Source organism: Vicugna pacos, chromosome 6 (assembly GCF_048564905.1).
Source record: "Vicugna pacos chromosome 6, VicPac4, whole genome shotgun sequence".
Taxonomy (NCBI): Eukaryota; Metazoa; Chordata; class Mammalia; order Artiodactyla; family Camelidae; genus Vicugna; species Vicugna pacos.
The window spans coordinates 73379950-73404485 of record NC_132992.1 but is presented as its reverse complement, the minus strand read 5'-3'; the positions used below and the strand labels follow the sequence as shown (position 1 = coordinate 73404485).

Below are 24536 nucleotides of genomic sequence, written 5' to 3'. Positions count from 1 at the left end.
GGATCACTGTATTCTTCAAGTTATTTTGACAGGTAGTTTTGCAAGAACAATTTCTGGCATATATCAACAGTTACCAGATGCATGAAAAGAGACAATGTGAGCAAAAATTAAAAGAAATGATAGTAAAAATGGATCCATAGGGGCATCAGATTTTGGAGTTACCAGATACAGACTTAAATATTGTAAATCAACTATACTTCAATTAAAAATTATATTTATTATGTTTAAGGAGATAAAAGACAAGCTTGAGAAATCTGGCATAGAATTGAAATTTCTAAAAATAGAACCAAATAGCAATTCTATAGCTAGAAAAATACAGATGAAAATGAAGAACTCTGCTGACAGGTTTAGCAACAAGTTATTACAGCTGAAGAGAAAATAGTGAATTAGAAGAAAGATGAGAGGAAAATATATAAAAATACAACAATGGAAAATTCAAGGAAGAGATAAGAGACATAGAAAATATGGTAAGAAATTCTAACATTTGTATAAGTGGAGTCCAAAAAGGTAAGGAGAGTGAGAATGGACAGAAGCAGTTTTTGGTAATAGTTGTGAATTTTCCAAAACTGATGTAATCTACAGATTCCCAAAGCCCTATATACCCCCAAGCAGGGGTATATATAATCCACAGTAGGTACACATTAAATTAAAACTGCTATAAAACCAAAGCAAAGAGAAAATACTAAAAGTAGCCAGAGAAAAATTACAGTTTGCCTTCAAAGAAATAGTAATTAGACTGACAGCTGACTTATGCACAGGGAAGTGAAAGCTAGATTATTTTTAGCATCCTGAAAGACAATAACAACCAATATAGATTTTTTTTCAGTGAAAATAGTCTTCAAAAATGAAAGTGAAAAAAGATATTTTTAGGCAATCAAAAACATGATTTATTACCTGCAGACCTCCACTAACTAAATTCTTCAGGCAGGATCAGAGCTAATAAAAAAGAAATGAAACTTGATCCTTATTTCACATACCATATACACAAAAAATCAACTCTACTTGGATTATAGACCAAAATATGAAAAGAAATAAACTCCTAGGTGATAATACAGAAGAATAGTTTCCTGATCTCAATGTAGGGAAAGACATTTTAAATAGGACATACAGAAACTGATAAAGGAAAAGATTAGTAAATTTTGATGTCATTAAAATTAAAAAACCTTGGTTCAACCAAGGACACCATTGAAAGGGTGAAAAAGTAAATCACAGAATGGAAGCAGGTATTTATAACACATAAAATTTACACAAATTTGTATCCAGAACTCCTATAAATAATAGAAAGACAATCTAGCTCTCACCTTTTGGCTTGGAGGAGAACAAGGGGCAACTATCTTCAGTTGTCCCTAATCTAGGTTCATCTGACACCAGCTGCCTGGACCCCGCAATTCCTTGTTTCTTCTTCTTTTTGTTTGAATGCATCATTTCCAGTCTCTGACAGCTATCTTCTCTGCTTAGTCATCTGCTTTTACGTGGCCTACGAAGGCTTCTCCCAGAAGGTAGGCTTAGTTCTTGACCTGACTGAGTCCCTTCACAGTCTGTTTTGGTCTCTGGTACCAACCCCAGGTTTTTGGAAAGAGAATTGGACTGACTGTGGGCAGATATTTACCCACAATCAATGAGCTATGGCCAACATAGTGTTCCTTGGTCACCAGGACTGCCCCTTCAATGAACAGGGGAAATTCTTAAGAAAGGGTTGTAGACATCTCTACTATAATATCACTGCTTATAACACTGAAAGATTTGAAACAAATCTCTAGCTCTAACATTAGAGGACTAGAGATTGGTTAAAATTATGGTACAGCCTATGGGATAATATACAGACATTTAAAATTATTATGTAGTCCCATTTTTGTTGACCCTGAAAAACGTTCATGAATAATACTAGATTCATGTCCTTTCAGAAATAGAAATATATAAATAGTATTTACATTATATATATAAATATTATATATATTTATATTTGCACTAAGCCCTAGAATGAGTGGAAACTATGCAACATTAATGGAATAATTAATGAAAAGCTGTATTAATATCTGAACTAGTAGGTATTATAGTCCAACTGATCAATTCATGGTACAGTATTGTCCAGTGGAACCTGTAATCTCCATACCCCGAAGTTAATTGCTGGAGATAGGGAGGAAATATATCAATATATAGATGTATGTACATATGCATCTGTCTATATACATACATAGGTATGTATGTATATTTATAAATGTATTTCTGGAAAGATATGCACCAAAATGTTAACAGTGGTTATTTTTGGCTAGTGGGGATTGTGTTTGGTTGTTTTGATTTTTGGTGTTTTTTAAAAAATTTTTTTTCTTGTCTGTATTTCCTGATTTTTCTACACTGGATCATGGATTTTTTGTATACTAAAGTTTGGAAGGGTAAATGCAAAATGTTTTTTTATCTGTATTTAATTTGTTAGCATGTATTTGTGTTGTTTCAAAAACATAATTTGAAATAAATAATATGGATATATAAAGCCCTGTATTTAAGTTAAAAAGCCAATTATTTTCCAAAAATCTGTTTCAGAAATAGAGCATAGGAAAGACTGGGCTTGGAAAAAGGTTATTTTTATAAACCCTTGGAGATCTTTATTGATTTATTTAGGTCAACAGGGTAAGGCAGCAGTTAAAGAAATCTAGTGCCCAGTTAGCATATTACATCAAGAAATATTGTGTCCTTGTTAAGAGAGTATTGTCTCAGTGTACTCTGCAAGGTTTAGAACACATATGAAAAAGCTGTCCATTTTAGGTCTTTACTTGAAATGGAACAAAAAGAAACAACAGAAGGAGGCCAGCATGGCAGAGTCATCTAGGGGGTGAGTGAGAGGACTGGAGGTGGTCAGTCTTCCCTAGTGCTCTAACCTCTTAGGGGAGGAACTTGCGGGAAATGTGATAGCAGGCTGTAAGTATTTGAAAGGATATTGTAGGGAGTGGTGATCGAAAAGCAGAATCTACCAGGAAGCAAATTTTACTTAGGTCAACTTAGGGAAGAACTTTCTATTCTCAATGAAAAGGGCCTCTTCATAGACTAGCAGAGACTGGAGAACATCTGACTTTTGTCATTGACTCAGTTGCTTTGTTGAGAGGTGTAAAGAAGACCTCGGGCCTCCTCCTGTGTTTCTTCTTTACGCTCACACTGCCACACTCACGACACTTCTGACACTAGATGTGTGGACTTTTTTCCCCACACCAAGCAATTCTGCAACACCACCTGGGTGTCCTACAGTTTAACTCAATTCTAAACACTGTCTACCTGGAGATAGTGTCAGATCCGACTGGTTAAGGGCTCAGTTCCCCTAGACGGCTCCCACCCACTTCAGATGCCAGTCACAGGTGTTATTCCCCGGGTTACCTACAACTTCTGTCAATCTTGGCTACAAATTGGAGGTTCCCATGACCTCCTCCCTCTTGGATTTGATTATTTGCTAAAACAGCTCAGAGAACTCAAGGAAACACTTATGTTTACCAGTTTGTTAAAGGATATGGTAAAGTTACAGAGGAACAGTCAGATACAAAGAGTAAGGTCTGGAAGGAACCCAAGTGAAGGAGCTTCTGTCCCTGTGGATTTGGGGTGGGTCACCCTCCTGGTATGTGGCTGTGTTCACTGAACTGGAAGCTCTTGAAACCCCATACTTTGGGATTTTTATTGAGGCTTCATCACATAGGTGTGATCAATGATTAACTCCATTTTCAGCCCCTCTCCCCTCTCTAGAGAATGGGGGCTGGAGTTGAAAATCCCAAGCTTCTAATTATGGCTTGGTCTTTCTGGTTACCAGACCCTATCCAGGAGCCCAAGAGTCACCTTATTAGAACAGGAGACATTGTTATCACTCAGGAAATTCCATGGGACTCTGTGTCAGGAACCAAAGTCAAAGACCAAATATTAGAACAAAAGAAACTCCTAGTGCTCTAATCACTTAGGAAATTAGAGAGGTTTTATTCTGTGCCAGGAACTCAAGGCAGAAACTAACTGATGTATTTTCTGTTATCTCACAAGAGGAAAGTTGGGTGGCATAAGCGCCAAGGTCTTTCTACCTATGAGAGTGTGAGCTGACAAAAAAAAAAATAGATCTTATTCACATACAAAATAATGAGAATAGATTATAAAGTTGGATCACAAATATTTGCTGGTTATTTACACTCTTATGTTCCTACCAAACTCTGAAATTTTCAGCATTTGAGGTTTATGTCAATACGTTGTATTTTATACTGAGAAGTGAACTTTGGGCTTTAGTTTCTTGCTGTCTTAACTAGAGGAGGTTCACTGGAGGTCATCTAAACACAATGAACCATATGCTTTTCTGAGTGCTCACGGAAAGGCTAAATAAATACTCCATAAAGTTTAGTAGTACCTAATGGTTAAGAGCATGATTGCCTGGGTTTGAATCCTGTCTCTGTGCTTTAGTTTTCTTACCTGCAAGATGGCAATGTAAATACCAGGCATAGGCTTGTTGTGAGCCTGGGAACATGGCCTCAATTCCTTGAGGATGCCTAGTAGTTATTCAGTAAATCATTGGTGAATGACTGAGTGAGTAAGTGAGTGAAATTACAAAATCCTTTCTCTGACCCTGGATACCGTGATGTGAGCTGATGGAATGTAGGGGTGGCACTCTCTGCTTTGGCACTGAATTCCAGGTCATTTCATCCTACATTCCATTCTGTACTCTACATTCTGCCCAGTTTAACCATTTGCTATCTGGGAAATGTGATTCTTAAATTAGGATTAATTCTGTGGGGATTTGTTTTGGAAAATGGCTTATTTTTTTATGAGTAGGTTATAACAGTCTGAGCATATTTGGATGTAATGACTTGAATAATTTATGTGCTGGGCCTCCCGGAGTATAAAGTTTATGCCTAGAATATTTTTGGAAAGAGAAAGTTGGTTGACTACTGCCAGATTTTTAAAAAAGATAGAGGATAATTATGGTTGTGTTCCCTCTCAGGCATTGAATTTTTCTTTCCATGATTTTCTAGAGAATGAAGATCTAGAAGACACCAAGGTCACCTCTCTAGCAGCTTCTGCCTCTGATCTTGAACCACATTCCTCACCCTACAGGTAGGGACAGCAACTACTTTGGATGTAATGCTTCTAGAGGTTTCATCTTCTGAGATAAGGAATTGTTGGAGGAAGTAGACAGAGACTTTAAGGGGGAATACAAATTGAAGTGAAGAGTATGGAGACTGTTATCATTAAACTAGTCAACCCTTTTGTGTATCTAGGGGCAATGTGAGATATCTTTCTGGTTATAAAATTTTCTTTCACTCTCAGAGAATAAAACAGTGACAGATAGTATAGTGTCTTCATTTATCTCCTCCCAAAGACCATGTTTAAAAGTTAAAACATTAGAAGTGGCTCCCAGGTGGACTTTTAAGACCATGTATTTTTGATTTTTACTCATGAAATGCACACAAACACACTATTGGAGGCAGTTTTAAAAATTATGTAGTTTTCAGAGTAAACCATTATGATGACCTTCAGGTTGTCATTCTTAAATTCCCTTTCCACCCATCTCATCCACCTGCCATCGGTGATATCAGAGTATAGCGGAAAGGGAATAGTACTACTGAGCCCTAGACTACGTGGAAGCCGCAAGGCATTAATGGAATAATTAATGAAAAACTATATTTTGGAGAAACCTGAGCTACTGTGTATTATAGTCCAACAGATCAGTTCATGGTACAACATGGTCCAGTAGAGCCTGTGGTCTCCATGCCCCACACAAAATTGATAGCTAGAGATGGGGGGACTGTCAGGATATTTTAAAAATCTGTTATTTCTTAAGTAGAAGTTCTTTCTTCTTTATTTATATATAAATAAAACTTTTTTCCCTTAGAATTCAGACAATGGAAGATAATAATGATTAATATACTTACAATATAGGTGATAATAGTGTTAATAGCCAGACTAGGTTGAATGTTTCTCTGTAATAATGATAATAAAATAGTTACTTTTTATTAAATGTTTCTATTTGCTCAATACTGTACTAGGTGTTAAAATATATTATCTCATTTAATTCTCATAACTAACCTAATGAAATAAGTATTTTTTTAAGATGAGGAAAATGAAACAGTGAATTTGATAATTTGTCCAAGCTCACACAGCTTTAGGTTTGTCTGCTCTAAAGCTTATTCTCAAAGTAGCAATAGAAAGGTTTTGAGTTCTATGCTTAGAGCTACTAGGTTATTACATATAAGGACCCTTTTAGAAGACAGCTTCCTCAAGGCGTTGATTCTATGAGACAATTCAGGTTCTCGTCAAATCCCCTGAGGGAAACGTCCTTCCATTCTCCTGGCACCACCCTTTCTCTGCACATGTTGACTTGAAGGATCTTTGGGGGATGGCTTTTGTCACGGAACTAATTTTTCCTCCTAAGAGTAAACAACTTTTTGAGTGACAAATATAGAACATTCTTAGAAAAAAGGAGGTAAAATTTTCAAGTTTTGTTTCTAAAATCTAGTGTGTGAAGGAAGAAAAAATTCCAGCAAGCCTTACGCCTTGAAGTTCAGTGTTTGTGGTTTGTATATTTTAGAAATGGAAACGGCACAAATCTCTGTCTTTCCACCCCTTTGGGACGGGCTCCCTGCTCTGGGTCAGCATAAACCAGAAGGCTTACAGTGGGAGTTTTTCCTTTACCTGGTTTATCATTGGCATCAAGTGATCTGCAGTTTATCTTTCCCCAAGTACCCTTCACTAGTTCTTCAGAGCATAAAATGCTAATGGGAGTATTAAATATATGTGGCTGTTGCATGTCCCACTTAAAATATTTTTTAAACAAGCAGAACCATATTTGTGCAAAGCAGCATGCACCAAGGCGAAGAAGAGGCTGCATTTTAGATGCCATACACAGTAGGGTCAGGTGGATGGTCAGACTGACTATTGTGTTCTCACATTCCAAACAGTCCCCTTTTGTTCCCAGACAAAAGTTAACTTATTCATTATCAATTCAACTATATTTGTTGAGAGCCTGCTGTTACCTGGCAGTGTTCTGGACACTGAAGCTATCACAAATGAACAGACAATCCAAGTCCCTGGTTGCTCATGCAGTTTACGTTCTATTGGGGGAGGCAGATGGAAAACAAATATACATCATATTTTGTAGGATCTAAGTTGCCATCAGCCGTAAGATGAATGGTCATTTTACATACCACCAAGAAAGGAAAAATGCCCGAGAGAGAGTCTATTAAGAGACCCCCACCAATGCCTACACCTTCAGTAAAAAGAGAAATAAGGAAAGAGATCCTTCCACACAGAAAGGGACTGCAGGGAAACACAGATGTCTCAGCCGCGGCGCTGCGTAAGGGGAGGAAAATTACCTCCCCTGAGAATGTGAACCACAAGTCTGTTCTCTAAATTCACTCTGCCAGTGTGGTCTAACCAAAACCCTTAGAAAGAATTTAATCTCAGGTCGCCTCAGTCGGTAGCATTCCTGAGCCCTGGCAGAAGCAAATGCAAATCTCAGGAGGAAGGACACCATGTCCATCCAGGCCCGTGGCCATTTTAAGACGCCACCAAGTTTTAGGCCATCCCGTATTTCAGTTGTATCAAAACTGGAAAACAAGTATGCATCTTGCGGTCAACAAAATATGGTACATAATGTGTCAGGCGGTCATAAGTGCAGTGAGGAAAAACGAAGCTGGATGGGGGTGTGAAGAGTGTTGGGGCCTCAGAGAGTGAGCATTTTATGTACAGGCGTCTGGGAAGCCTCCCCGCTGTGACAGCTGAGCAGAAACCTGAAGGAAGGAAGCCCTGAGGTAACTGGGGGCAGAGTATTCTTTCTAGGCTGAGGTGATAATAGCAGGCCCCCAAACCTCAGGTGGGGGAGTGCTTGCCGCGTCTGAGGACTCCCGGAGATTCAGGAGGCCACCATGACTGGAGCGGACTGGGCAAGGCCAGGTGAGGTCCTCCTGGGACATGAGGTCAGCGTGCAAAGGGCCCTAGGGCTCCCTGCGACGGGCTTGGCCGTAGACACTGTGCCTGCAGAGGGAGGGGACCCAGTCCTGCCGTCTCGCTCACCTCCTAGTAGAGGAGACAAATAATAGTATCAAAACGGACTCCCATTTCTAGGTTTAAGAGAATAAAATAGACTCACGGCCTAGACGAATTTACGCTTTACACAAGATTACCCTAGCAAACCTACAAACAACAACCAAGTTCTGATTTTTATAGTAAGTGCCTCTTGTTTGTTCTGAGGTAAATTGGAGTGACTTACGTATTTCAAAGCTGGCTCTGTTTTATCTGAAGAAGAGGTAACTTATAAACTAGGGGTGATTTTTCTTGTTTGTGTTAAAAAAGAGAGAGTGAGAAAGAAGGAAGGAAAGAAACTCATGAACTCCAAAATAAGCCCTGTTTCCCCATGTGGTTTACAGTGTGGTTCTCCAGTCGGTTCTCAGCCTTTCTGAGGAGATGGACGCTGCCCGAAAGCAGTGGTTCTCAAAACTTTGCACACTTAAAAATTCTTGAGGACCTCAAAGAAGTTTTGCTTATGTGAGTTGTATCTATCAATGTTTACAATACTAGAAATTAAAACTGGAAAATTAAATAATATTCATTCACTTGAAAAGAACAATAAGGAACTCATTACATGTTAATATAAATGACATATTTTTAATGAAAAACAGCTATTTTCCAAAGCAAAAGTAATTTAGTGGGAAGAGAGATGTTGTAAATCTCTTTAATGTCTGGCTTAACAGAAGACACTTGGATTCTCAGATCTGCTTCTGGGTTTGTTCTGTTGTGATATTATATGTCATACAGTTTCTGGAAAATTTCACTGTAAACTCCTGAGAAGATGAAAATGAACAAAGGCAGATAATATTTTAGGATGATTAGGAAAAGGTTTTGACTTCGCAGACTCCCCTGATAGGGCCTTAAGGACTCCAGGGGTCCCCAGACTATACTTTGATAATTGCTACTCTGAAGAATCCATGCCACCTTTTGTAGATTTCTAAGAAGCCTGGGGTATTGCGCTGCAGCCCTGGCACTTAACCCACTTTCTGGTCTCTCCGAAGCCAGGAGAAATGGAAGACAGCGTACATTATCCCCCTGCTTCTTTGTGTTTTAAGTCATTGGAATAGTAGATTAATGGGCTTAAAAAAGGAAAGAAAGTGACTGCCTTTTAAAATTACTCGGTGAACTGGGTGTGATATGGACATCAGTGGTAGCATGTGAGTGGAAATGCTGACCTGCTCCTGGGCTAACAGTGGAGAGGGTCGCCTTGCTGATCAGTCCGCACTTCTGCTGTTTTGTGAGCAATTTTTGGTTTGGGTGAGGCCTCCTCCCTTTGCTTCTAGCAGTGACTTTATGTGTTGCACAGAACTGAGATTCCAGCTCTTCTTTTGTTGAAATTCTGTGTGGAGCAAATGGCATGGGTCCCAGAGTGAGGAATAAAACCAGACCCACCATCCATCTCAGACAACTGAGCTGTGTATTTATCATGGTTCTCGGAGCCTGGGACCTAGAGTTGTCAGTCCTGGGCCCCCACATGCTGTCACTGGTGTGTTGCGGTCCATTTCAGCCCTGGGCAGCAGCCAGTGGAAACGACAGTAAACCTAAATCCCAGAGGAAAGCAGGGCTTGGGGGGTGCCCTTTGAAGGTTCTTTTCTCTCTGAGTTTCTCCAGGACTGTTGTGCCTTTTAAAAGAGTCCTTGAATTGACATGCTGTCTTGCTCTGAGAGGCCGCAGATGGTAGCTCCAGTGAGAGAGGATGTCACGGAAGATCAGCTGAAAGCAGCTGGTGCCGTAGAGGCTCAGGCCTCAGTGGAACAGGAATTGCTGCCTGCGGACCAGGCCCCGGTCCTCAGCAAGGTAGGAAGCGTGTTCTCTACAAGCACGAGATTGTGGCACCAGAGTTTGATGTGTTTGGATGGGTTGGAATTAAAAAGCACCAGGGCATTTCACATTTAATTATTTGGGAATAAGTGTGTGTATCCTTCCAGGGCCCATCACTGTACCAGCACTCGGTAAGCATCTATTCAAAAAATGAAGTGTTATAATAAATGTTCACATGTTGTCTGAAATCCTTTCCATGTGAGGAGCCTTTAACCATTGGATTGCATTAGTCTCAGTTTTCTTGTGGTAGATCTACTCAGTATTTATGGTAAAGATTCCACAGAAGTGGTACCAGTAACAGTGGTCTCCCTACCATGGATGAAAGGGTTGTTTGTACCACTGTTAACATTTATAATAGCAAATGGTGTTGGTGTTAGGAACGACAATGCCAAACATTATAATTTTATTTGTATAATGCTGTCTAGTTTACAAAGCATTTTTACCCACAGTACTTCATTTATTCCTGAGAATAACCTTGTGAGATATGTACCATTATGTCCCCATTTTACAGATGGGGAAACAAGCTAAGAGCTGTTAGTGATACTTTACTAAGGCTATGCAGCTAACAAGTTGCAAACGAAATCCTTTGTTTCACCTTCTGGAAAAGGAAGAACTCATGCAAGCAAGTTAGCCAAAGTCTGATTTACCTCATTGAACAGTGAAGATAAGAGCTGAAGGACCTACTCTCCAGTAACAGATATTACGTGTAGTCTGGGAGGATTACACAATTTACTTATTTATTTCTTGCAACTATAATTCTGATTTCTTAACTGGACTGCTGTCTCTCTGATGTCCTCTCCTATGTTGGCAGTAGGTGTACATTTCTTGAGTTGCCTGCCGACGGCTTAGAGAAGGAGCAGAAAATTAAGGCACAATAGCATGAGACAGGGAAATGCTAATCTGAGTAATGTGAAGTGAAACCCTCTACGGAGAGATTGCAGGCTCCTGCCATGGGTCAGTGAGCGCTTTGAGTATTGAGTGACATTTGTACTCTTCATGGAAGTTAGATGTCTGGCAGCAAATATACTGTTTAAATGCAAATCCTGGCACTAGTCTAAGGTGAAATTATAATTGTTTATAGAACACTGTTAGTGGATGAGACAGCCTATGGGATGAGACATCCAAGGTAGCCATGGGTGAGAGAGAGAGACAGAGGCAGAGTATGAACCAGATTCTCTCTCTGCAGTGCTTTGGTGAAATTAGCAGTGATCTGGAAGTCACTTTGAATAGACATTGTAGTAGGAGGATGTGTGGCAGATTGAGCTAAACCCTAGATGCGAGAACTGTTAAGAGAGGAGCTGCAGGGCGGGACTTGCAGGCTGAGGTGAGAACAAGGCATGGATGGCCCAGAAACGCTGTCCGTGTGAAAGTCAGTAGCAAACTTTCAGGATGTTCATGGGCAAAGATTTCATAAAGGATCTGAAGTGGGAAAGTTGCAAAAAGTAGGAGAGAACAAGCAAGAATCTTTAAACTAGGAAATATACTGGTGGCATTAAAAAAAGTTGGTAGTAGGGGAGTGGTATAGCTCAGTGGTAGAGCACACACTTAGTATGCACAAGGTCCTGGGTTCAGTTCCTAGTACCTCCATTAAAAAGAAAAGTTGGTAGAATTTATTAGCAACAAGCAGCTGGAGGACAGAGGAGGAAGGCTGAATAGCACTTAGGCTTTGAGTTGGGAGAGTGGAGGTAATAGGGCAGGGGTAGTCAGCGTTCATTTGGAAAGAGGCTAGTTGGAATCTGCCTTGACATGTGCCATTTAACCAGAATTCTGTTGTGCAGATGGCCAAGTACCATGGTCCACAAAGGTCTGGGGACATCGTTATGATCCAGTCTGAGCACACAGGAGCTATAGATATTCTTTCAGCTGATTTGGAATCTGCAGACCTTCTGGGGGACCACAGGAAAGGTGAGACCTTTAGGGGGTGTGGAAGGTGGGTTTTTTTTGGTTCCCAGTGGGTACTCAAAGAAAGGGAGGCAGACAGATGGAAGGAAAGGAGGAAAGTGACCTGTGAAAGGGAGTCAGGGAAACCAGTAGGAGGAACGTTGACTCCCTAAGCAAGATGCCAGCTATAGTGACATTTCCTCTGAGTTTCTCAGTGGTAAACTGCCTGTCCTTTCAGTTTCCCCACCTCTGATGGCTCCTCCGTGCATCTGGACCTTTGCCAAGATGAAGGAATTCAAAAGCAAGCTGGGCAAAGAGAAGAACAGCCGGCTGGTGGTGAAGCGGGGTGAGGTGGTGACCATCCGGGTACCTACCCACCCGGAGGGGAAGCGTGTCTGCTGGGAGTTTGCGACAGATGACTATGACATTGGCTTTGGAGTTTACTTTGACTGGACCCCTGTAACCAGCACTGACATAACTGTGCAGGTCAGCGATTCTAGCGAGGACGAGGATGACGATGAGGAAGAGGAGGAGATTGAAGGTAAATTTAATTTTAACATAATTTGCGGTTTCCTTCTCAGGCTGAACCTAAGTTCTAGCGATCACTTCCTGTGTTGTTCCAGCCCTCCTCTTCCTTGGAATGCAGTGAAGAATCCCTTTCAGCATTGCAAGCTAAGTTGAATGATGCAGGCCAAAGTAGACCATCAAAGAACGTTGTTTGGTAGGAGTTGGTATTAATGGTAAAGAGTGGAAAGCTTCTTTCGTTTTAATCAGTACCCAGCTGCTTCCCCCAGGATCTCCTTGGGGACGGGTGGGGCGAGGGGCAGGGAAAGAAGCGGGTCAGTGCTGCTGTATGTAGCGGCAGTGTCTCTCAGAGCCCATAGGAACCTGAGATTATTTTACATTTCTCAATTAGTTCTGGGATATTTACCTTTATTCCTGATCTGGAACCAAACTGAGTGATTACAGTTTGCTTAAGTACCCATTCTCTCCTCCATCCAAACGGTCACAGCTGGCTGACTACTGTTTACTTTACTTCATGCCCGGAGCAGTTTTAAAAACAGTCTCTGTGCTCTGTCAGTTGTTACTTGCAGCACCTACTCAGGATGGTCCTCAGAATGTTCTTCTTCTTCTTCCTCTTCCTCTTCCTCTTCTTCTTCCTCTTCCTCCTCTTCTTCTTCTTCTTCTTCTTCTTCTTCTTCTTCTTCTTCTTCTTCTTCTTCTTCTTCTTCTTCTTCTTCTTCTTCTTCTTCTTCTTCTTCTTTCTTCTTCTTCTTCTTCTTCTTCTTCCTTCTTTCTTCTTTCTTCTTTCTTCTTCTTTCTTCTTCTTTCTTCTTTCTTCTTCTCCTTCTTCTCTCTTCTTTCTTCTTTCTTCTTCTTTCTCCTTCTCCTTCTCCTCCTCCTCCTTCTCCTTCTCCTCCTTCTCCTTCTCCTCCTCCTTCTCCTTCTTCTCCTCCTCCTCCTCCTTCTTCTCCTTCTTCTCCTTCTTCTTCCTTTTTTTTTTGTAATACAAGAGTAGGTTCTAAGCATTAGCCTTATTCCTTGGTTTTCCCGTATAATCTTACTGTCAATCCCTTCACTTGCTTCTGCATGGAAAAGCAAGTCTGCAGGGCAGTCGTCAGGTATTCAGGGAGGAGGAGAACCTCAGATCCATCTGCTGTGCTTTGGGGACCCAGGAGGAGTTTGACGTCACTCAGGGCGGCACATTTGTCTGCATTTCCTACCTCATTTAGCTGGTTCTTTCACCTGTTGAATGAAAGGATGTCAGAATCTTCCCTTCTCAATATCTTTTTCTCCCCCTTGGAAATGTCCAGGTGCCCCTGGAGCTAGGAAGGCTCTGTAAGGCTAACTCATTATTTCTCAGTGGAGACACTATTGGCATTTGGGGCAAGACACTTCTTTGTTGAGCAGGTACTATCCAGAAGTTTAGCACTCCTGGACCCTTGGGCACTAAATGCCAGTATCACCTGTTAGTCACTCTGATGGCCCAAAGGCCACCAAACATTTCCAAATGCCCATAGGAGGGCAGTAGCATCCCTCAGCTGGGTGAAAGCTGCTGGGTTACCTGGTCCCTCTTTCCACTTTCAGGTAGGTATATTTGGTCTCTGAACTCATGGACAAACACTCTACCCTTTGCTCATACAGACCCTGTCCCAGCTGGAGATGTGGAGAGAGGCTCCAGGAGCTCCCTGCGGGGCCGCTATGGGGAGGTCATGCCTGTGTACCGGCGGGACAGCCACCGAGACGTGCAGGCTGGCAGCCACGACTACCCTGGTGAGGGCATCTACCTGCTCAAGTTTGACAACTCCTACTCCCTGCTTCGCAACAAGACTCTCTACTTCCACATCTACTACACTAGCTGAAGGCCCACTGGGACCGGAGGCAGGCGGGTATTGGCTGGCTGGAGCAGGCTGCCAGCTGGGGCCTCTTGTTTCAGATAGGCAAGAGCTAGAAGTGCAGCGTGAGGCTCCTGACCCTCACACCCTGCCCGGTGTGCCTGACTGCTGACCCCGCGTAGCTTTTCCCCCTTCTTGGCTTCTGCAGATGGTGATGTAGTGTCCCTGTTCTGTGGTCCCTGACTCATGCTCTTCTTGCATTAGACTCCGGCAAAATCTCTCTGTGGAGGAAACCAACAGGACAAAGCCTAAAAGGAAGCTGGTTGTTGTCTTTTAAAAACAGGTTTGTTTGGGTACAAGGAATAGTGTTCCAGTTGCTGCTCCCTCCTCTCCCAGAGCCTTCTTGCAGATGTGTTTAGTGGCACCTGCTCTCTTCATTTTTTGAAAGGGCTGGAAGAGGGCAAAGCACATTGTCCAGAAGGAACCCAGTCTCTTGGATGGAGACAGCTCTGTCCAGCCTCTCTCTCACCACTGCCATATTCCCGCCTGCTGGTTCTTCATGGTCTCTGGCACAGGCTGGGAGCCCTCACTGCCTCTGGAGGGGTGTTATTAGTCCTGTGGTTTGGCTCTGCCTCTTTCCCTCCTCCTCTCCCTTTCTGAAGTCTGTGTCTTTGCCATTACAGCCAGAACTAACATGCCATCTAAGGGGATGATCAGTGTAGTCTCAGATCTTCTGGGAAGAAAAACTGCCTCCATCACTTCCTATTTCAAGAAGTAGTGTCCCTTTTCAAGGGCACTGGTGGTCGAAGGGGACAGGATAGAAATTAGGTGCTGGATTGATCTTGGAACCCACATCTTTGAAAGTCAATTGTAACCAAATTATTTTTTGTATAATCAAAGAAACAGGGATATAATCTGAGAGAGAAGGTCAAAAAGCAAAACAAAACAACACTCCAGATTCCCCACCACCTTTTTTTTTTTTTTTTTTGGTCTTTAGAATAGAATATAAGTGTTATTTAGAAATTTTGCTTTGGAACCAGTGAGATTTCCAAAGTTTCTGGACTTAGGTTTCTTGCATTGAGGGCTTAAAGCTCTTGGTGTTCAGAGTCTCTTAGGAAAGGTGATAATGAAGTGTCACGGCTGCTGCTGGTTGGATTTGTTCTTTACCAGGCCTGCGTGTCCCTAGTGACAGCCTCTTCCTCTCTGTGAGCCCAGGCATGCTGCAGGTGCGGCAGCCAGTGTCACCAGAGCGGCAGGGCCTCCAGCAGAGGAGGGACCACTGCGGTCGTTTGTACTTCCTTCTTTCTTACTCCTTGTGTCAAGCCTGTTACTGCCTTAGAATTTTGAGTAATAATTAGATTTATTTATTACTTTATTTATTTATTTTTTAAGCACATTTCATTTTGCCTTTGAGACAGTTTCCATCTGTTTCTCAGAAGGCTTCCATCTGCGCTGAGCCATTGAGGCCACCTCTCCTGTGGAGTTAAAGATGATTTTAGGAGAAGTCGGGAATAATGTTCCATTCATGCAGGTCAGTTCTGTGATGCTTTGGGAGGAATCTGTCCCTTCTGAGATGGATGGATGATGCCAACTCAACCCAGCACTTCCTGTGAGGAATTCTAGGTTGTGAGGGAATCTGCCCAGGACTGAGTGCTGAGAACTAGCCAACCGGAGAACTCCTGTGATTCCAGGATTTCAAAGTCCTTTGCTCACTCTGAGGAGTCACCCTCTTCCTGATGTTTCCTTTGGTTCATTCTTTCCTTATGTGGGTACCGCATACCAAGCCTCCCCTCCATACAGGAGCAGAAACTCAAAGAACAGGGCTCCTGGCAATGGATCTGTGGTAGCATCTACGTCATGACCAAAGGGCGGTACAGCTGTACCTCCTATTCCTCTGGGAGCAAAGCCCCAAGTAGGATAGGATGCTATGGACTGCCATAGCATCGCCATCCACTGAGCGGCATCATACCTCCATTTATTTTATATTTGAGTGCATTTTGTAGAGGATTACACCGGTCCAAATTTATGTACCTTGTAAGAAGTTAGAAATTATTTGAGTGACTGTCTGTTGGGGCAGTGAAAGCAAACTTGCTGTGCCTCATCCCATCAGGTAGCTGCGTGACTGCTCTTTTCATCACCGAAGTTGAATCATGCCTTAGCTAACTGAATAGATTCTTTATAAAATAATTTTCTACCGAGCTGTCCTCCAGTCAGCTAAAGCCTGGCTTGTTTTTCCTTTTTATTATTAACTTATGACTTTCTCATAAAATGGAGCTATCAGGCCATTGCCAGCTCCCTGGAATGACACTATTTTTGCCATGAGAGTCTCTGTACTTATTTTCTTTGCAATCCTAGTTTTGTTGCATCAGGGAAACCTGAGGGACTTGTTCCCATCACCTCTGTGTGCCTCGTATTGTCCAGTCACTTGTGAAGTCTTGGACTGTGTTACATTTCATTCTGTACTGGTGTTTCATTAACAGTGCTTCTTTGATCCATTCACAAAAAAAAGATACTTTCACTGTCTAATCAATTCATTGTCCTATATTAAATAACTGAAATTATTAAACTCTAGGGACAAAATATTATTTACTGAAGCACAGGTAATTACTGCGAATTTCATAGCCCAGCAAATCCTAAGAAGTAGCTACTTCCTTAGTTTCTTCCTGTCTAAGTTTACAGAACCAAACAATGAGATGAAAATCACTTGCTTTCACTCCCACCCTGTTCTTTAGAGCACAAATAAATATTAATATACAATGGGAAGAAAGCACTTCATAGTAGGCAAGAGACTGGGGTTCTCTACACTGAGTGGCTGAGTTGTTAAGTTTCTTCAGTATGTTTAGTTTTCTTAATTTGTTGAGAGATGGGGCTTTAAAAAATTTAAAGGGTTTATTTTTCCCAGCATCTTATTTTGAAAATTTTTCAGCAAACAGAAAACTTAAAAGAAGTATATAGTGAACACCCTTATGCATACCCATCACATAGATTTTAAAATTATAAACCTGATTTTTAAAACAAGGATGATTCTAGTATTCTGTTCCTTTTGACAAGTGTCCAATTAGAGTGTGTTCCCTGCACAGACATTGGCTCTCCTCGGTCAGAGAGCTCCTGATTTTTCAGTGGACTTGCTTCCTTCAGCATCAGTTACTTGGGGAGGTGGTCCTCATAAAAATGTGTCTTGGTCTTCATTTTTCAAAACTCATGCTGTAGTCCCCTCTCCCTCAGGCCATAATTTCTAATGTTTGCTTCTCTACCTGGCATGTTGGAGTGAGGGTAATTGTGAAACTGCTCTGGAAGGACTTTATTCTAATCTCTGTTGCTTTACGACACATCCTCAGGACTCTGAAATTAAAACTCAGTTCTCAAATAATATGTAGCTTTAAAATTGAAGTAAGTAGCAACTTGAAATTAGGCCATTGTTAGTTATTTTTTTCTTAATTGATTCATGCACCTTAAAAATATTTTTATCTGTTATTTAGGAAAGAAAATCTTAGACTTTTTAAGAGTATATATTGTCCCTTATAATATATATATGGAAGAGATCAATCTGAAAGCTCACTTTTATTAATCATTGGGTTTGGTATTATTGTAAAACATCATTTATAGAAAATATCTAAGCTATCTGTTTTTGATGAGCCCTATCCAGGCCCTCTTTGAAAGAATTAGGTGAGCCCCAAAACCTAAAATCTGTATTTTTATATTTGTTTTTCAAGACCACTTTTCTGCGAAAGGTTGCAAAGACTGTTGTTTTCAAGGAAGGGACATGAGTGAAACAGTTTCATGCAGCTTGAGAATTGCCTTTTAAAAAGGTTAGTAAGGAATGAAAACAGTAAAATGAGAGGAAGAGAGAAAAGCTATCAAATGTATCCCAGAATTTTGCTCGTATCCTGATTTTGTGTAGTTCCTTAGTTCACATTTCATTGGTTGGAATTGTTCCTTAGGCCAGAAGCCTCACTGGTCCTCCCTGTGCTTGTTGGAGAAATCCCAAACCCACTTTGCTGTCTTTCCCAACAGCTAAGACTTTAGAAATATTTTTGAGTAGGTCTCCTCTGCTAAGTGTGATCCTGACCTAAGGATTGATTTCATCTCTGTGTTCTCTGGGATTTGCAAGTCTGGTGCCATGAAAAAAAGATGGTGAGTTTAGAAAGAGGCCAGGAGGAGTGCCAGCTGTGTCTCTGTAGCCTCGGTTGTGACTGTGGCCAAAAAGGGATGAAACAGGTTAGTTTTGCCCAACATCACAAGAGTGTCTTTGTGAACAAGCTGTGCCCTCTGTAGGCTGACCTTCCTGTGAGGTGTAAGAATCACCATCTTTTTCAGTCTTTTTTAGCAGTAAATGGAGCTAACCAAACGGACAGTTTGGTCTTCCTTTTAGAGACTTCCATTTAGAATTTCTCCTGGGTCTAAAAGGTCCACATCAACCTTTTTAACTAGTCTCTTTCCACCTGGTCAAAAGTGTAGACCTCTTAGAAACCTGAATCTGCTAGAAAAGGGAAGAGCACCATCCCTATAGAATCTCAGTGGTTGAGAAGAGTTGGAAAGTGAGTTTCTGTCTGAAGGAAGGTGATTTCATTTTTTGTTGTTGTGAGGGGCAGCTTGTTAAGGGATACATGCTCTTTAAAAAGCCCATCATTGTATTCATTGTATTTGATTGTGCTCAGAGAGCCAGGATACATGATTCTTTGGGGAGTAAGTAGGGAATAGTTGTCTAAAACCAATCACAAGTTGGGTGCTTTCCAGCAACCCAGTATATGGCGAATATCCATATGGCCAAAGTCCCAATTTTCATGCACACGGGATCCTATCTCTAGGCCCTCATTTCTCCACAGCTGAGAGACAAAGAGAGGGACTAGGCCCTCTCCATTTCTCTCTGATGTCTTGATTATTTATGGTATTGTTTAGCACCGGCACCATGATATCCAAGGCCTCAGTTTACCTGATTAACCAGAATTAAATAGTGTGAGTTGAGCAGATCAGGCAATCGACCTTAGTTGGAAGTAGGGCTGGGGAGGGATTATGACTTACAGTCCCAAATTGGGATAGCTAGGTAACTCATGTATGACTGTGCAGTTGGAACTCTTTCTTAACTTTACCGAGCAAGTCAAGAGGATGTGACAGTGCTGTGCTGATGAGGACGACAAATTAATTGAGTTGGCTAATGAATAGAGGCAAGCCCTCCCTCTGTGGGAACCAGATTCTGTCACTGGCTCTGTGTCATTTCAGTGTGAGCTCGCAGCTCCACAGCGTCTCACAGTCTGGGTTCAGAGCCCACTAAAGGAGCCAGTCTTCTGTGGGCAGTCACTTTGGCCTTCTGCAAAGGAGAACCCCCAGGGGGCTGGTTCCTGATGGCCTCTTATTTGGGAATGGGGTGGGGGGGTCAAGAGCTTGCTTTGGCTCTCTTGGTACCTGGCTATGGTCAGTGTCACCCCTTTGCTCTGTCCAGCCAGCCCAGCACCTGTGGGCACTCCTTTGAACATCTACCAGTTATTTAGGTGGCGAGGTTAGGGCAGGATTTGGGACCCAAAGGGTGAGAACCTTGCTAAATATTGTGTGGCCAGATTTCAGAAATCACTGCTCCCTTTGGGGTGTTGCATTGTCTCTGCCTGAACCAAGAAGGCCAGACAAAGCCCCTCTTGTTTGAATGTCTTGTCATCAACCTAGGAGAACCCAATTTAATTGCCTAAAGCCTTGATAGTGGGGTTCATTAACAAATAATCATTCCCTCAAAAATGAAGTCCAAAGGTATGAGACTCTGCCTATGAATTTATTTGTAGTCCTAGTCACTGGCTTGAACTGATGATCAGATCTCTATTATATGTACTTTAATTTCTTTCAGGCCCCCAGGCATGTGGACCAGAGTTAATTTCATGGCTCTTCTTTACTCTTAAGAGATGAGGAAAAGGTGCCCCAGAAATCTAGAGATAGAGGCTTAAAAAAAATAAATTCCACAGTTTTCTGTCATTTTAAGCAGATAGTTTTGACTTATCCAGGGCTAAAATAATGTACATGAAATGATTTCCAGGGGACAAAGTATATTTCCTAAAATTTCTGATATAGGGTCATAAACAATTGTAAAGTTTTGGTTTGAAATATTATAGTATATGGGATTACAGAAGAGCCCTTAACTCAACTCGTTTCCTGACTCAGGTTTGAAATGCCTTGTCTGTAATGTTACCTGAGATTGATTGTTATTGTTGGTTTTTAGGTTCAGGCAAGAATCACCTGGAAAACATTATCCTAATTCCTTCACTCATGTCCTAAGTGGTACATTTTACTAAGGAATTTTGTATTGAAAGCTCCACTGACATCCCTTTCTGAGATTATTGTCCCATAAATGAATTTGTTTTTATTTAATCAAGTTGAACTATTTCTATTTAGCTATGGTCAAGAGCAAGTAAAGTCTGGAGAAAGCAATTCAGTAACTCATGACTCCAGTTTGCTCATTTCTCTTAATAATGGGAAGTGCTTTGAAATTCACAAAAGAAAACTGTTTTGTTGGATGGATTATAAGAAAATGGTGGACTATAAGAAAGCCAGACTTTGGGTAAAGGTAATCGGAATAGAGGAGGTGCTTGAAGCTTTCCTAAACTACCTTATACTGTTTATCTTATGTTTCTGAAAGGCCTGCTTTGGTGCCATGCACTGAGATCTGTCAGTTGACTGAAAGATGATCACGCTTTCTTGGTCAATATTTAAGCAATTGGCAACCACAAAGGCGTTCTTTCCTTATTGTTCTATATCATGCACTGATGCTGACATTACCAAAAGGGGTCTGGAAGGGAAACGGTGTCACAGTCTTTTCTATTTAAAATACAAATTATCCCAACCAATCATTTATTGCAGTCAACTTATTTTACATATTCCCTATCAAGAGAAATGCTGTCAGCATCTCGTATGATTTCTAAGAGCTGTAAACCAAATTGTTATTTGTTATGTCCTGCTGAGTGGTTTTTCCTTTAAAATACCATATTTTACCAGCCTGTGGCACTGAATGTGTTGCTGTGATACACAGATGATCCTGAGCTATGGTTCTTGAAATAGCTCAGTTCTTGTGTTTTTATATTATGTAACAGTTTTGTGATGCTCTTGTGCATTCTTTGTCTTCTCTTCCAGGTTTTGAAATCTGTCATAAATAAACTTTTTCACTATGCACCTGAGGCATTTGCATTATATCTTAATGAACCTGACTTTCACTTTAAATTTTCTATTCATCCCTCTTCTGCATCTTTAGAGGAAAAGTATGCTTTAAATCTATATGAATTACTTTATAATTTCTTATTATAATAAAACTTAATAAAATATTGAGAATGAGATTAATGATAGATCTTTCATCTGCATTTAAATTTATGGCAGAGTATGAACTGGGATCTGGGTTTGGCCCAAGAGCAGAAAAACTGGGTTAAGAGTGATGATTACTAAAAAGAACATTATTGAGTTTTGTCAGTATTTGGTCCTCAGGGATGTTCATTTTTCCAGTGGACTGACTTACTCTGTTCAAATATGGAATCAGTACTCTGGACACCACGGTGATCATTTAACATAGTCTGAGTAATATTAATTCAGCCTAATTTCATTTACAGAAATGACACCGTAAGATATCTTTGGAATCTCTTAAAATGATGCTTCTGCACATTCTGGTACCTATTACAGAATGGGAAGGACTCACATCTGAGCAGAGAGGGGCATCATTTAAGTATCTTTTTCAGTGATATCTGTGGTCCTAAGATGAGCCTGTTAGATCTTTCTCTGCTTTCCTGTGCAACATATTTTAGAGGCTTATATATAAAGGAGGAAGAGATCTGAACTACTTAGGAGTTAAATGAATATAATCTTCCCACAAACTACACCACAAGGAACAGTGAAAAGCCCAGGCAGACTGCACATAGCGAGGGATTAATCAGTTGTGTGTTTCAGTACGCTGCCTGGAGTGTCACTAACATGTAACATATTGGAGATTATTTTCTAATTTTCAGAGACACTCATATCTGTCACATCACTGACCCTGACATAGTTCAGGATCATATAAATGTGTGCCGCTCACACACTGCAGCTCCTGACACTCAGCCTGATGTCCTTTAACCCGTGAGGTTCTGGCCACACTCGGCAGCCATCCTAGTTCAGATATTCTCCCAAAGTGGGATGATGCCTGCTTATGACCTTGGATTTAAGAGCTAGATGAATTATGTTTAAACGTTAGGAGGGGCCCATAGAATGAATACTTATGAATATGTATATCCCACTGCTTGTCCAGTAAGTTTACTACTCTCCGTAACAGTTTTGTAAAATTGCTTTCGAACAAAGTCATACATATTTTGCTTTGTTCTCAAAGATACTTCCTGGCAGCACCCCCTTCCTGCTTTCATCCTTCTAAAGTATTTGCCAGGCCTGACTACTTCCACAGAATCGGAAGGTCCTCCACATCCTATTACCAGCATCAGGCCGCTCCAATATCTGTTCTTCATCCGCTGTGGCCACTCCCACTGTGGGAAGATCGGGTGTCTCTGTGGCCCCTAGCATCTCAGGATCAGGTGTCTGCAAATTGTTCTTCACAGATCTAACAACTGATGTTGCAGTGAAGAAGGCCTTGACTTTTACCTTTCGCTCAGCCTTTGGGGAGAAACCCCTCCTGGAAAATACCCCCTGAACAGGTGATGGTTTTTGGCTTGGGAGATACACCTGACCCCTAAAAGTAAGAATTTATTTGCAGGTTTGAGGGAGTCACAGAGGGAGTAGTTTTCAAAACCCTTTATAGAAGCTTAATTATTGCTAAGCCTCTAAGCCATTAGTCTGACCTCTAGAGAAAACTTTATGCACTTGGGGGAATATTTGCTCCTTCATGATCTTCCAAGGTCCCCAGAAGAGGAGAGAGACATTCAAGGAGGGAGAGGGTAAGTCAGCTACGGCTGTACAGGAAGGACAACTTTCGATTTAACATGCATTTATGGAGCAGGGCTAGTCACCCTGCTTGGTACTGGGGCAACAGAGGCAGGTCAGGAGTGAAGCCCCAGAGGAGCCTGAGGGAGCTCTGCTCTCAGGGAAGAAGATGTAGAAATGCTGCATTCTCTTCCTCTCTAGAGCCCAGCTAAGCTCCTCTGGGAATAGAGAAGAGGCTTCTTTTCTCTCCCATGTATCCGGCCCCATGTCCCCAGAGGACGGTTCTCTCTGGGGAGGGGCTGAAGCCGGCCAGCTCTCAGGTCTCCACATTCCTGAGCAGCAGGACAGCTGCCCATGTTGGTGACCTGGACTCCATGGAGGCTCAGGGCTGGAACACACGATAGCCTCTCTGATGTGAAACCACAGGCCTAGAGACCCACAGACTGCTCTCCTCTCTCACAAGTTGTGGTTATTCAGTGAGGCCATAGTCCTTCCTGAACCCACTGACACCACCTGCCCCACCCCCTGCCGCCAACACACACACTCCTTTTCCTTCCCTCAGCTGATCCTGAGCTGTGGCTCCCCAGGGCCTGCCTTCTCTCTGCTGCCCTCCCCATTCCATATCCTCAGTTCCCCCCACCTCTACTGCCTCGGTCCCAGAAGCCGAGAGGAGACTCCAGGCCCTTGAGAGCTGAGCTGGTCCTGGGTTGGTCCTCTCCTTGGTTCCAGGTGAAGAAGGTGGCAAGGATGGTTCCCAGCCCCAGCCTGGAGACCAGCTTATGTTGCTACAGACTGTGTGGAGAGCTCCTATGGCCTAGGGTCTAGCTTTAAAAAGCAAAAATCTTCACAAAAACATCTTGAGACAAGGAGATGGGCTACAATTCTCCTCCAGCCAGGGCAACTGAGAACCACAGAGGTTAGTCAGCCACAGCTCAGGGTGGCTCAGGGAGTGGATGTGAGGGTGCTTGAAGAACCCAGCACTTTCAAGGCGAGTCACCTCGAAGGAGCCTGGAGTGAGTTTCTCTGGCTTAGACACATCTGCTTTTGTTGGGAAGGGCAGGTTTCTCAGGGTTTGGGGGAAACCAGATGACAAAGGAGGGCCTTAGAAATGTCACAGACTCCGAGGGTGACTGCTGAGCCCTGAGGAAAAGCCACAGCGTTTGTCTCTGTACCCTACCCCCCACCCCAAGCTGGTTTTCACCTCACATTTGACACGTATCAGAAAACTGTTGAACTAGAGGACTGGAACTATGAGAAAAATATTAAAATGACTTTCTGCATTAGATGAGGCTAAAATCCATTCAGCTTTTGCTCCCACTTTTAGGATGGCTGGTGGAGCCCCAGGTTAGACACGTTAATATTTGGATACTGTTCAGGAGGAGACTTGAATCGTGTCAACTCTTGGACATCATCTCGGATCAGACAGACAAGCAGAGAGGCAACAGACCCACGATGTTGAGTGGTGGAGTTCGAGACGGCCAGGTGAATTTCCAGGAATAAGTGGAGGGACACAAACTCAGTAAGAGTAGGGGCCACGTCTGCCATATCCCCAGTCACACAGCCACACCCCAGCTGCCAGCCCATGGGAGTCCCCTGGGAGGGCTC

At 42.1% G+C, this 24536-nt stretch overlaps 1 protein-coding gene across 6 annotated transcripts in view; it reads left to right on the top strand.

The window, feature by feature from the left end:
* TMED8 (transmembrane p24 trafficking protein family member 8) overlaps positions 1-21214 on the top strand; it is a 28536-nt gene extending 7322 nt beyond the window's left edge. For 2 of the 6 annotated variants that reach the window (XM_072963499.1, XM_072963500.1), the window contains exons 2-7: positions 4989-5070; positions 8382-8499; positions 9690-9819; positions 11622-11748; positions 11963-12265; positions 13870-21214. In XM_072963499.1, coding sequence (XP_072819600.1) covers positions 8498-8499; positions 9690-9819; positions 11622-11748; positions 11963-12265; positions 13870-14087 — 780 coding nt within the window. In that variant the 5' untranslated portion in view covers positions 4989-5070; positions 8382-8497 and the 3' untranslated portion in view covers positions 14088-21214. Of the gene's footprint in view, positions 1-4718; positions 5071-8381; positions 8500-9689; positions 9820-11621; positions 11749-11962; positions 12266-12347; positions 12450-13869 lie in introns of those variants that run through there. The other 4 variants (XM_072963497.1, XM_072963501.1, XM_072963498.1 and 1 more) reach the window with 3 other exon arrangements.
* Positions 21215-24536: the final 3322 nt, after the last annotated feature.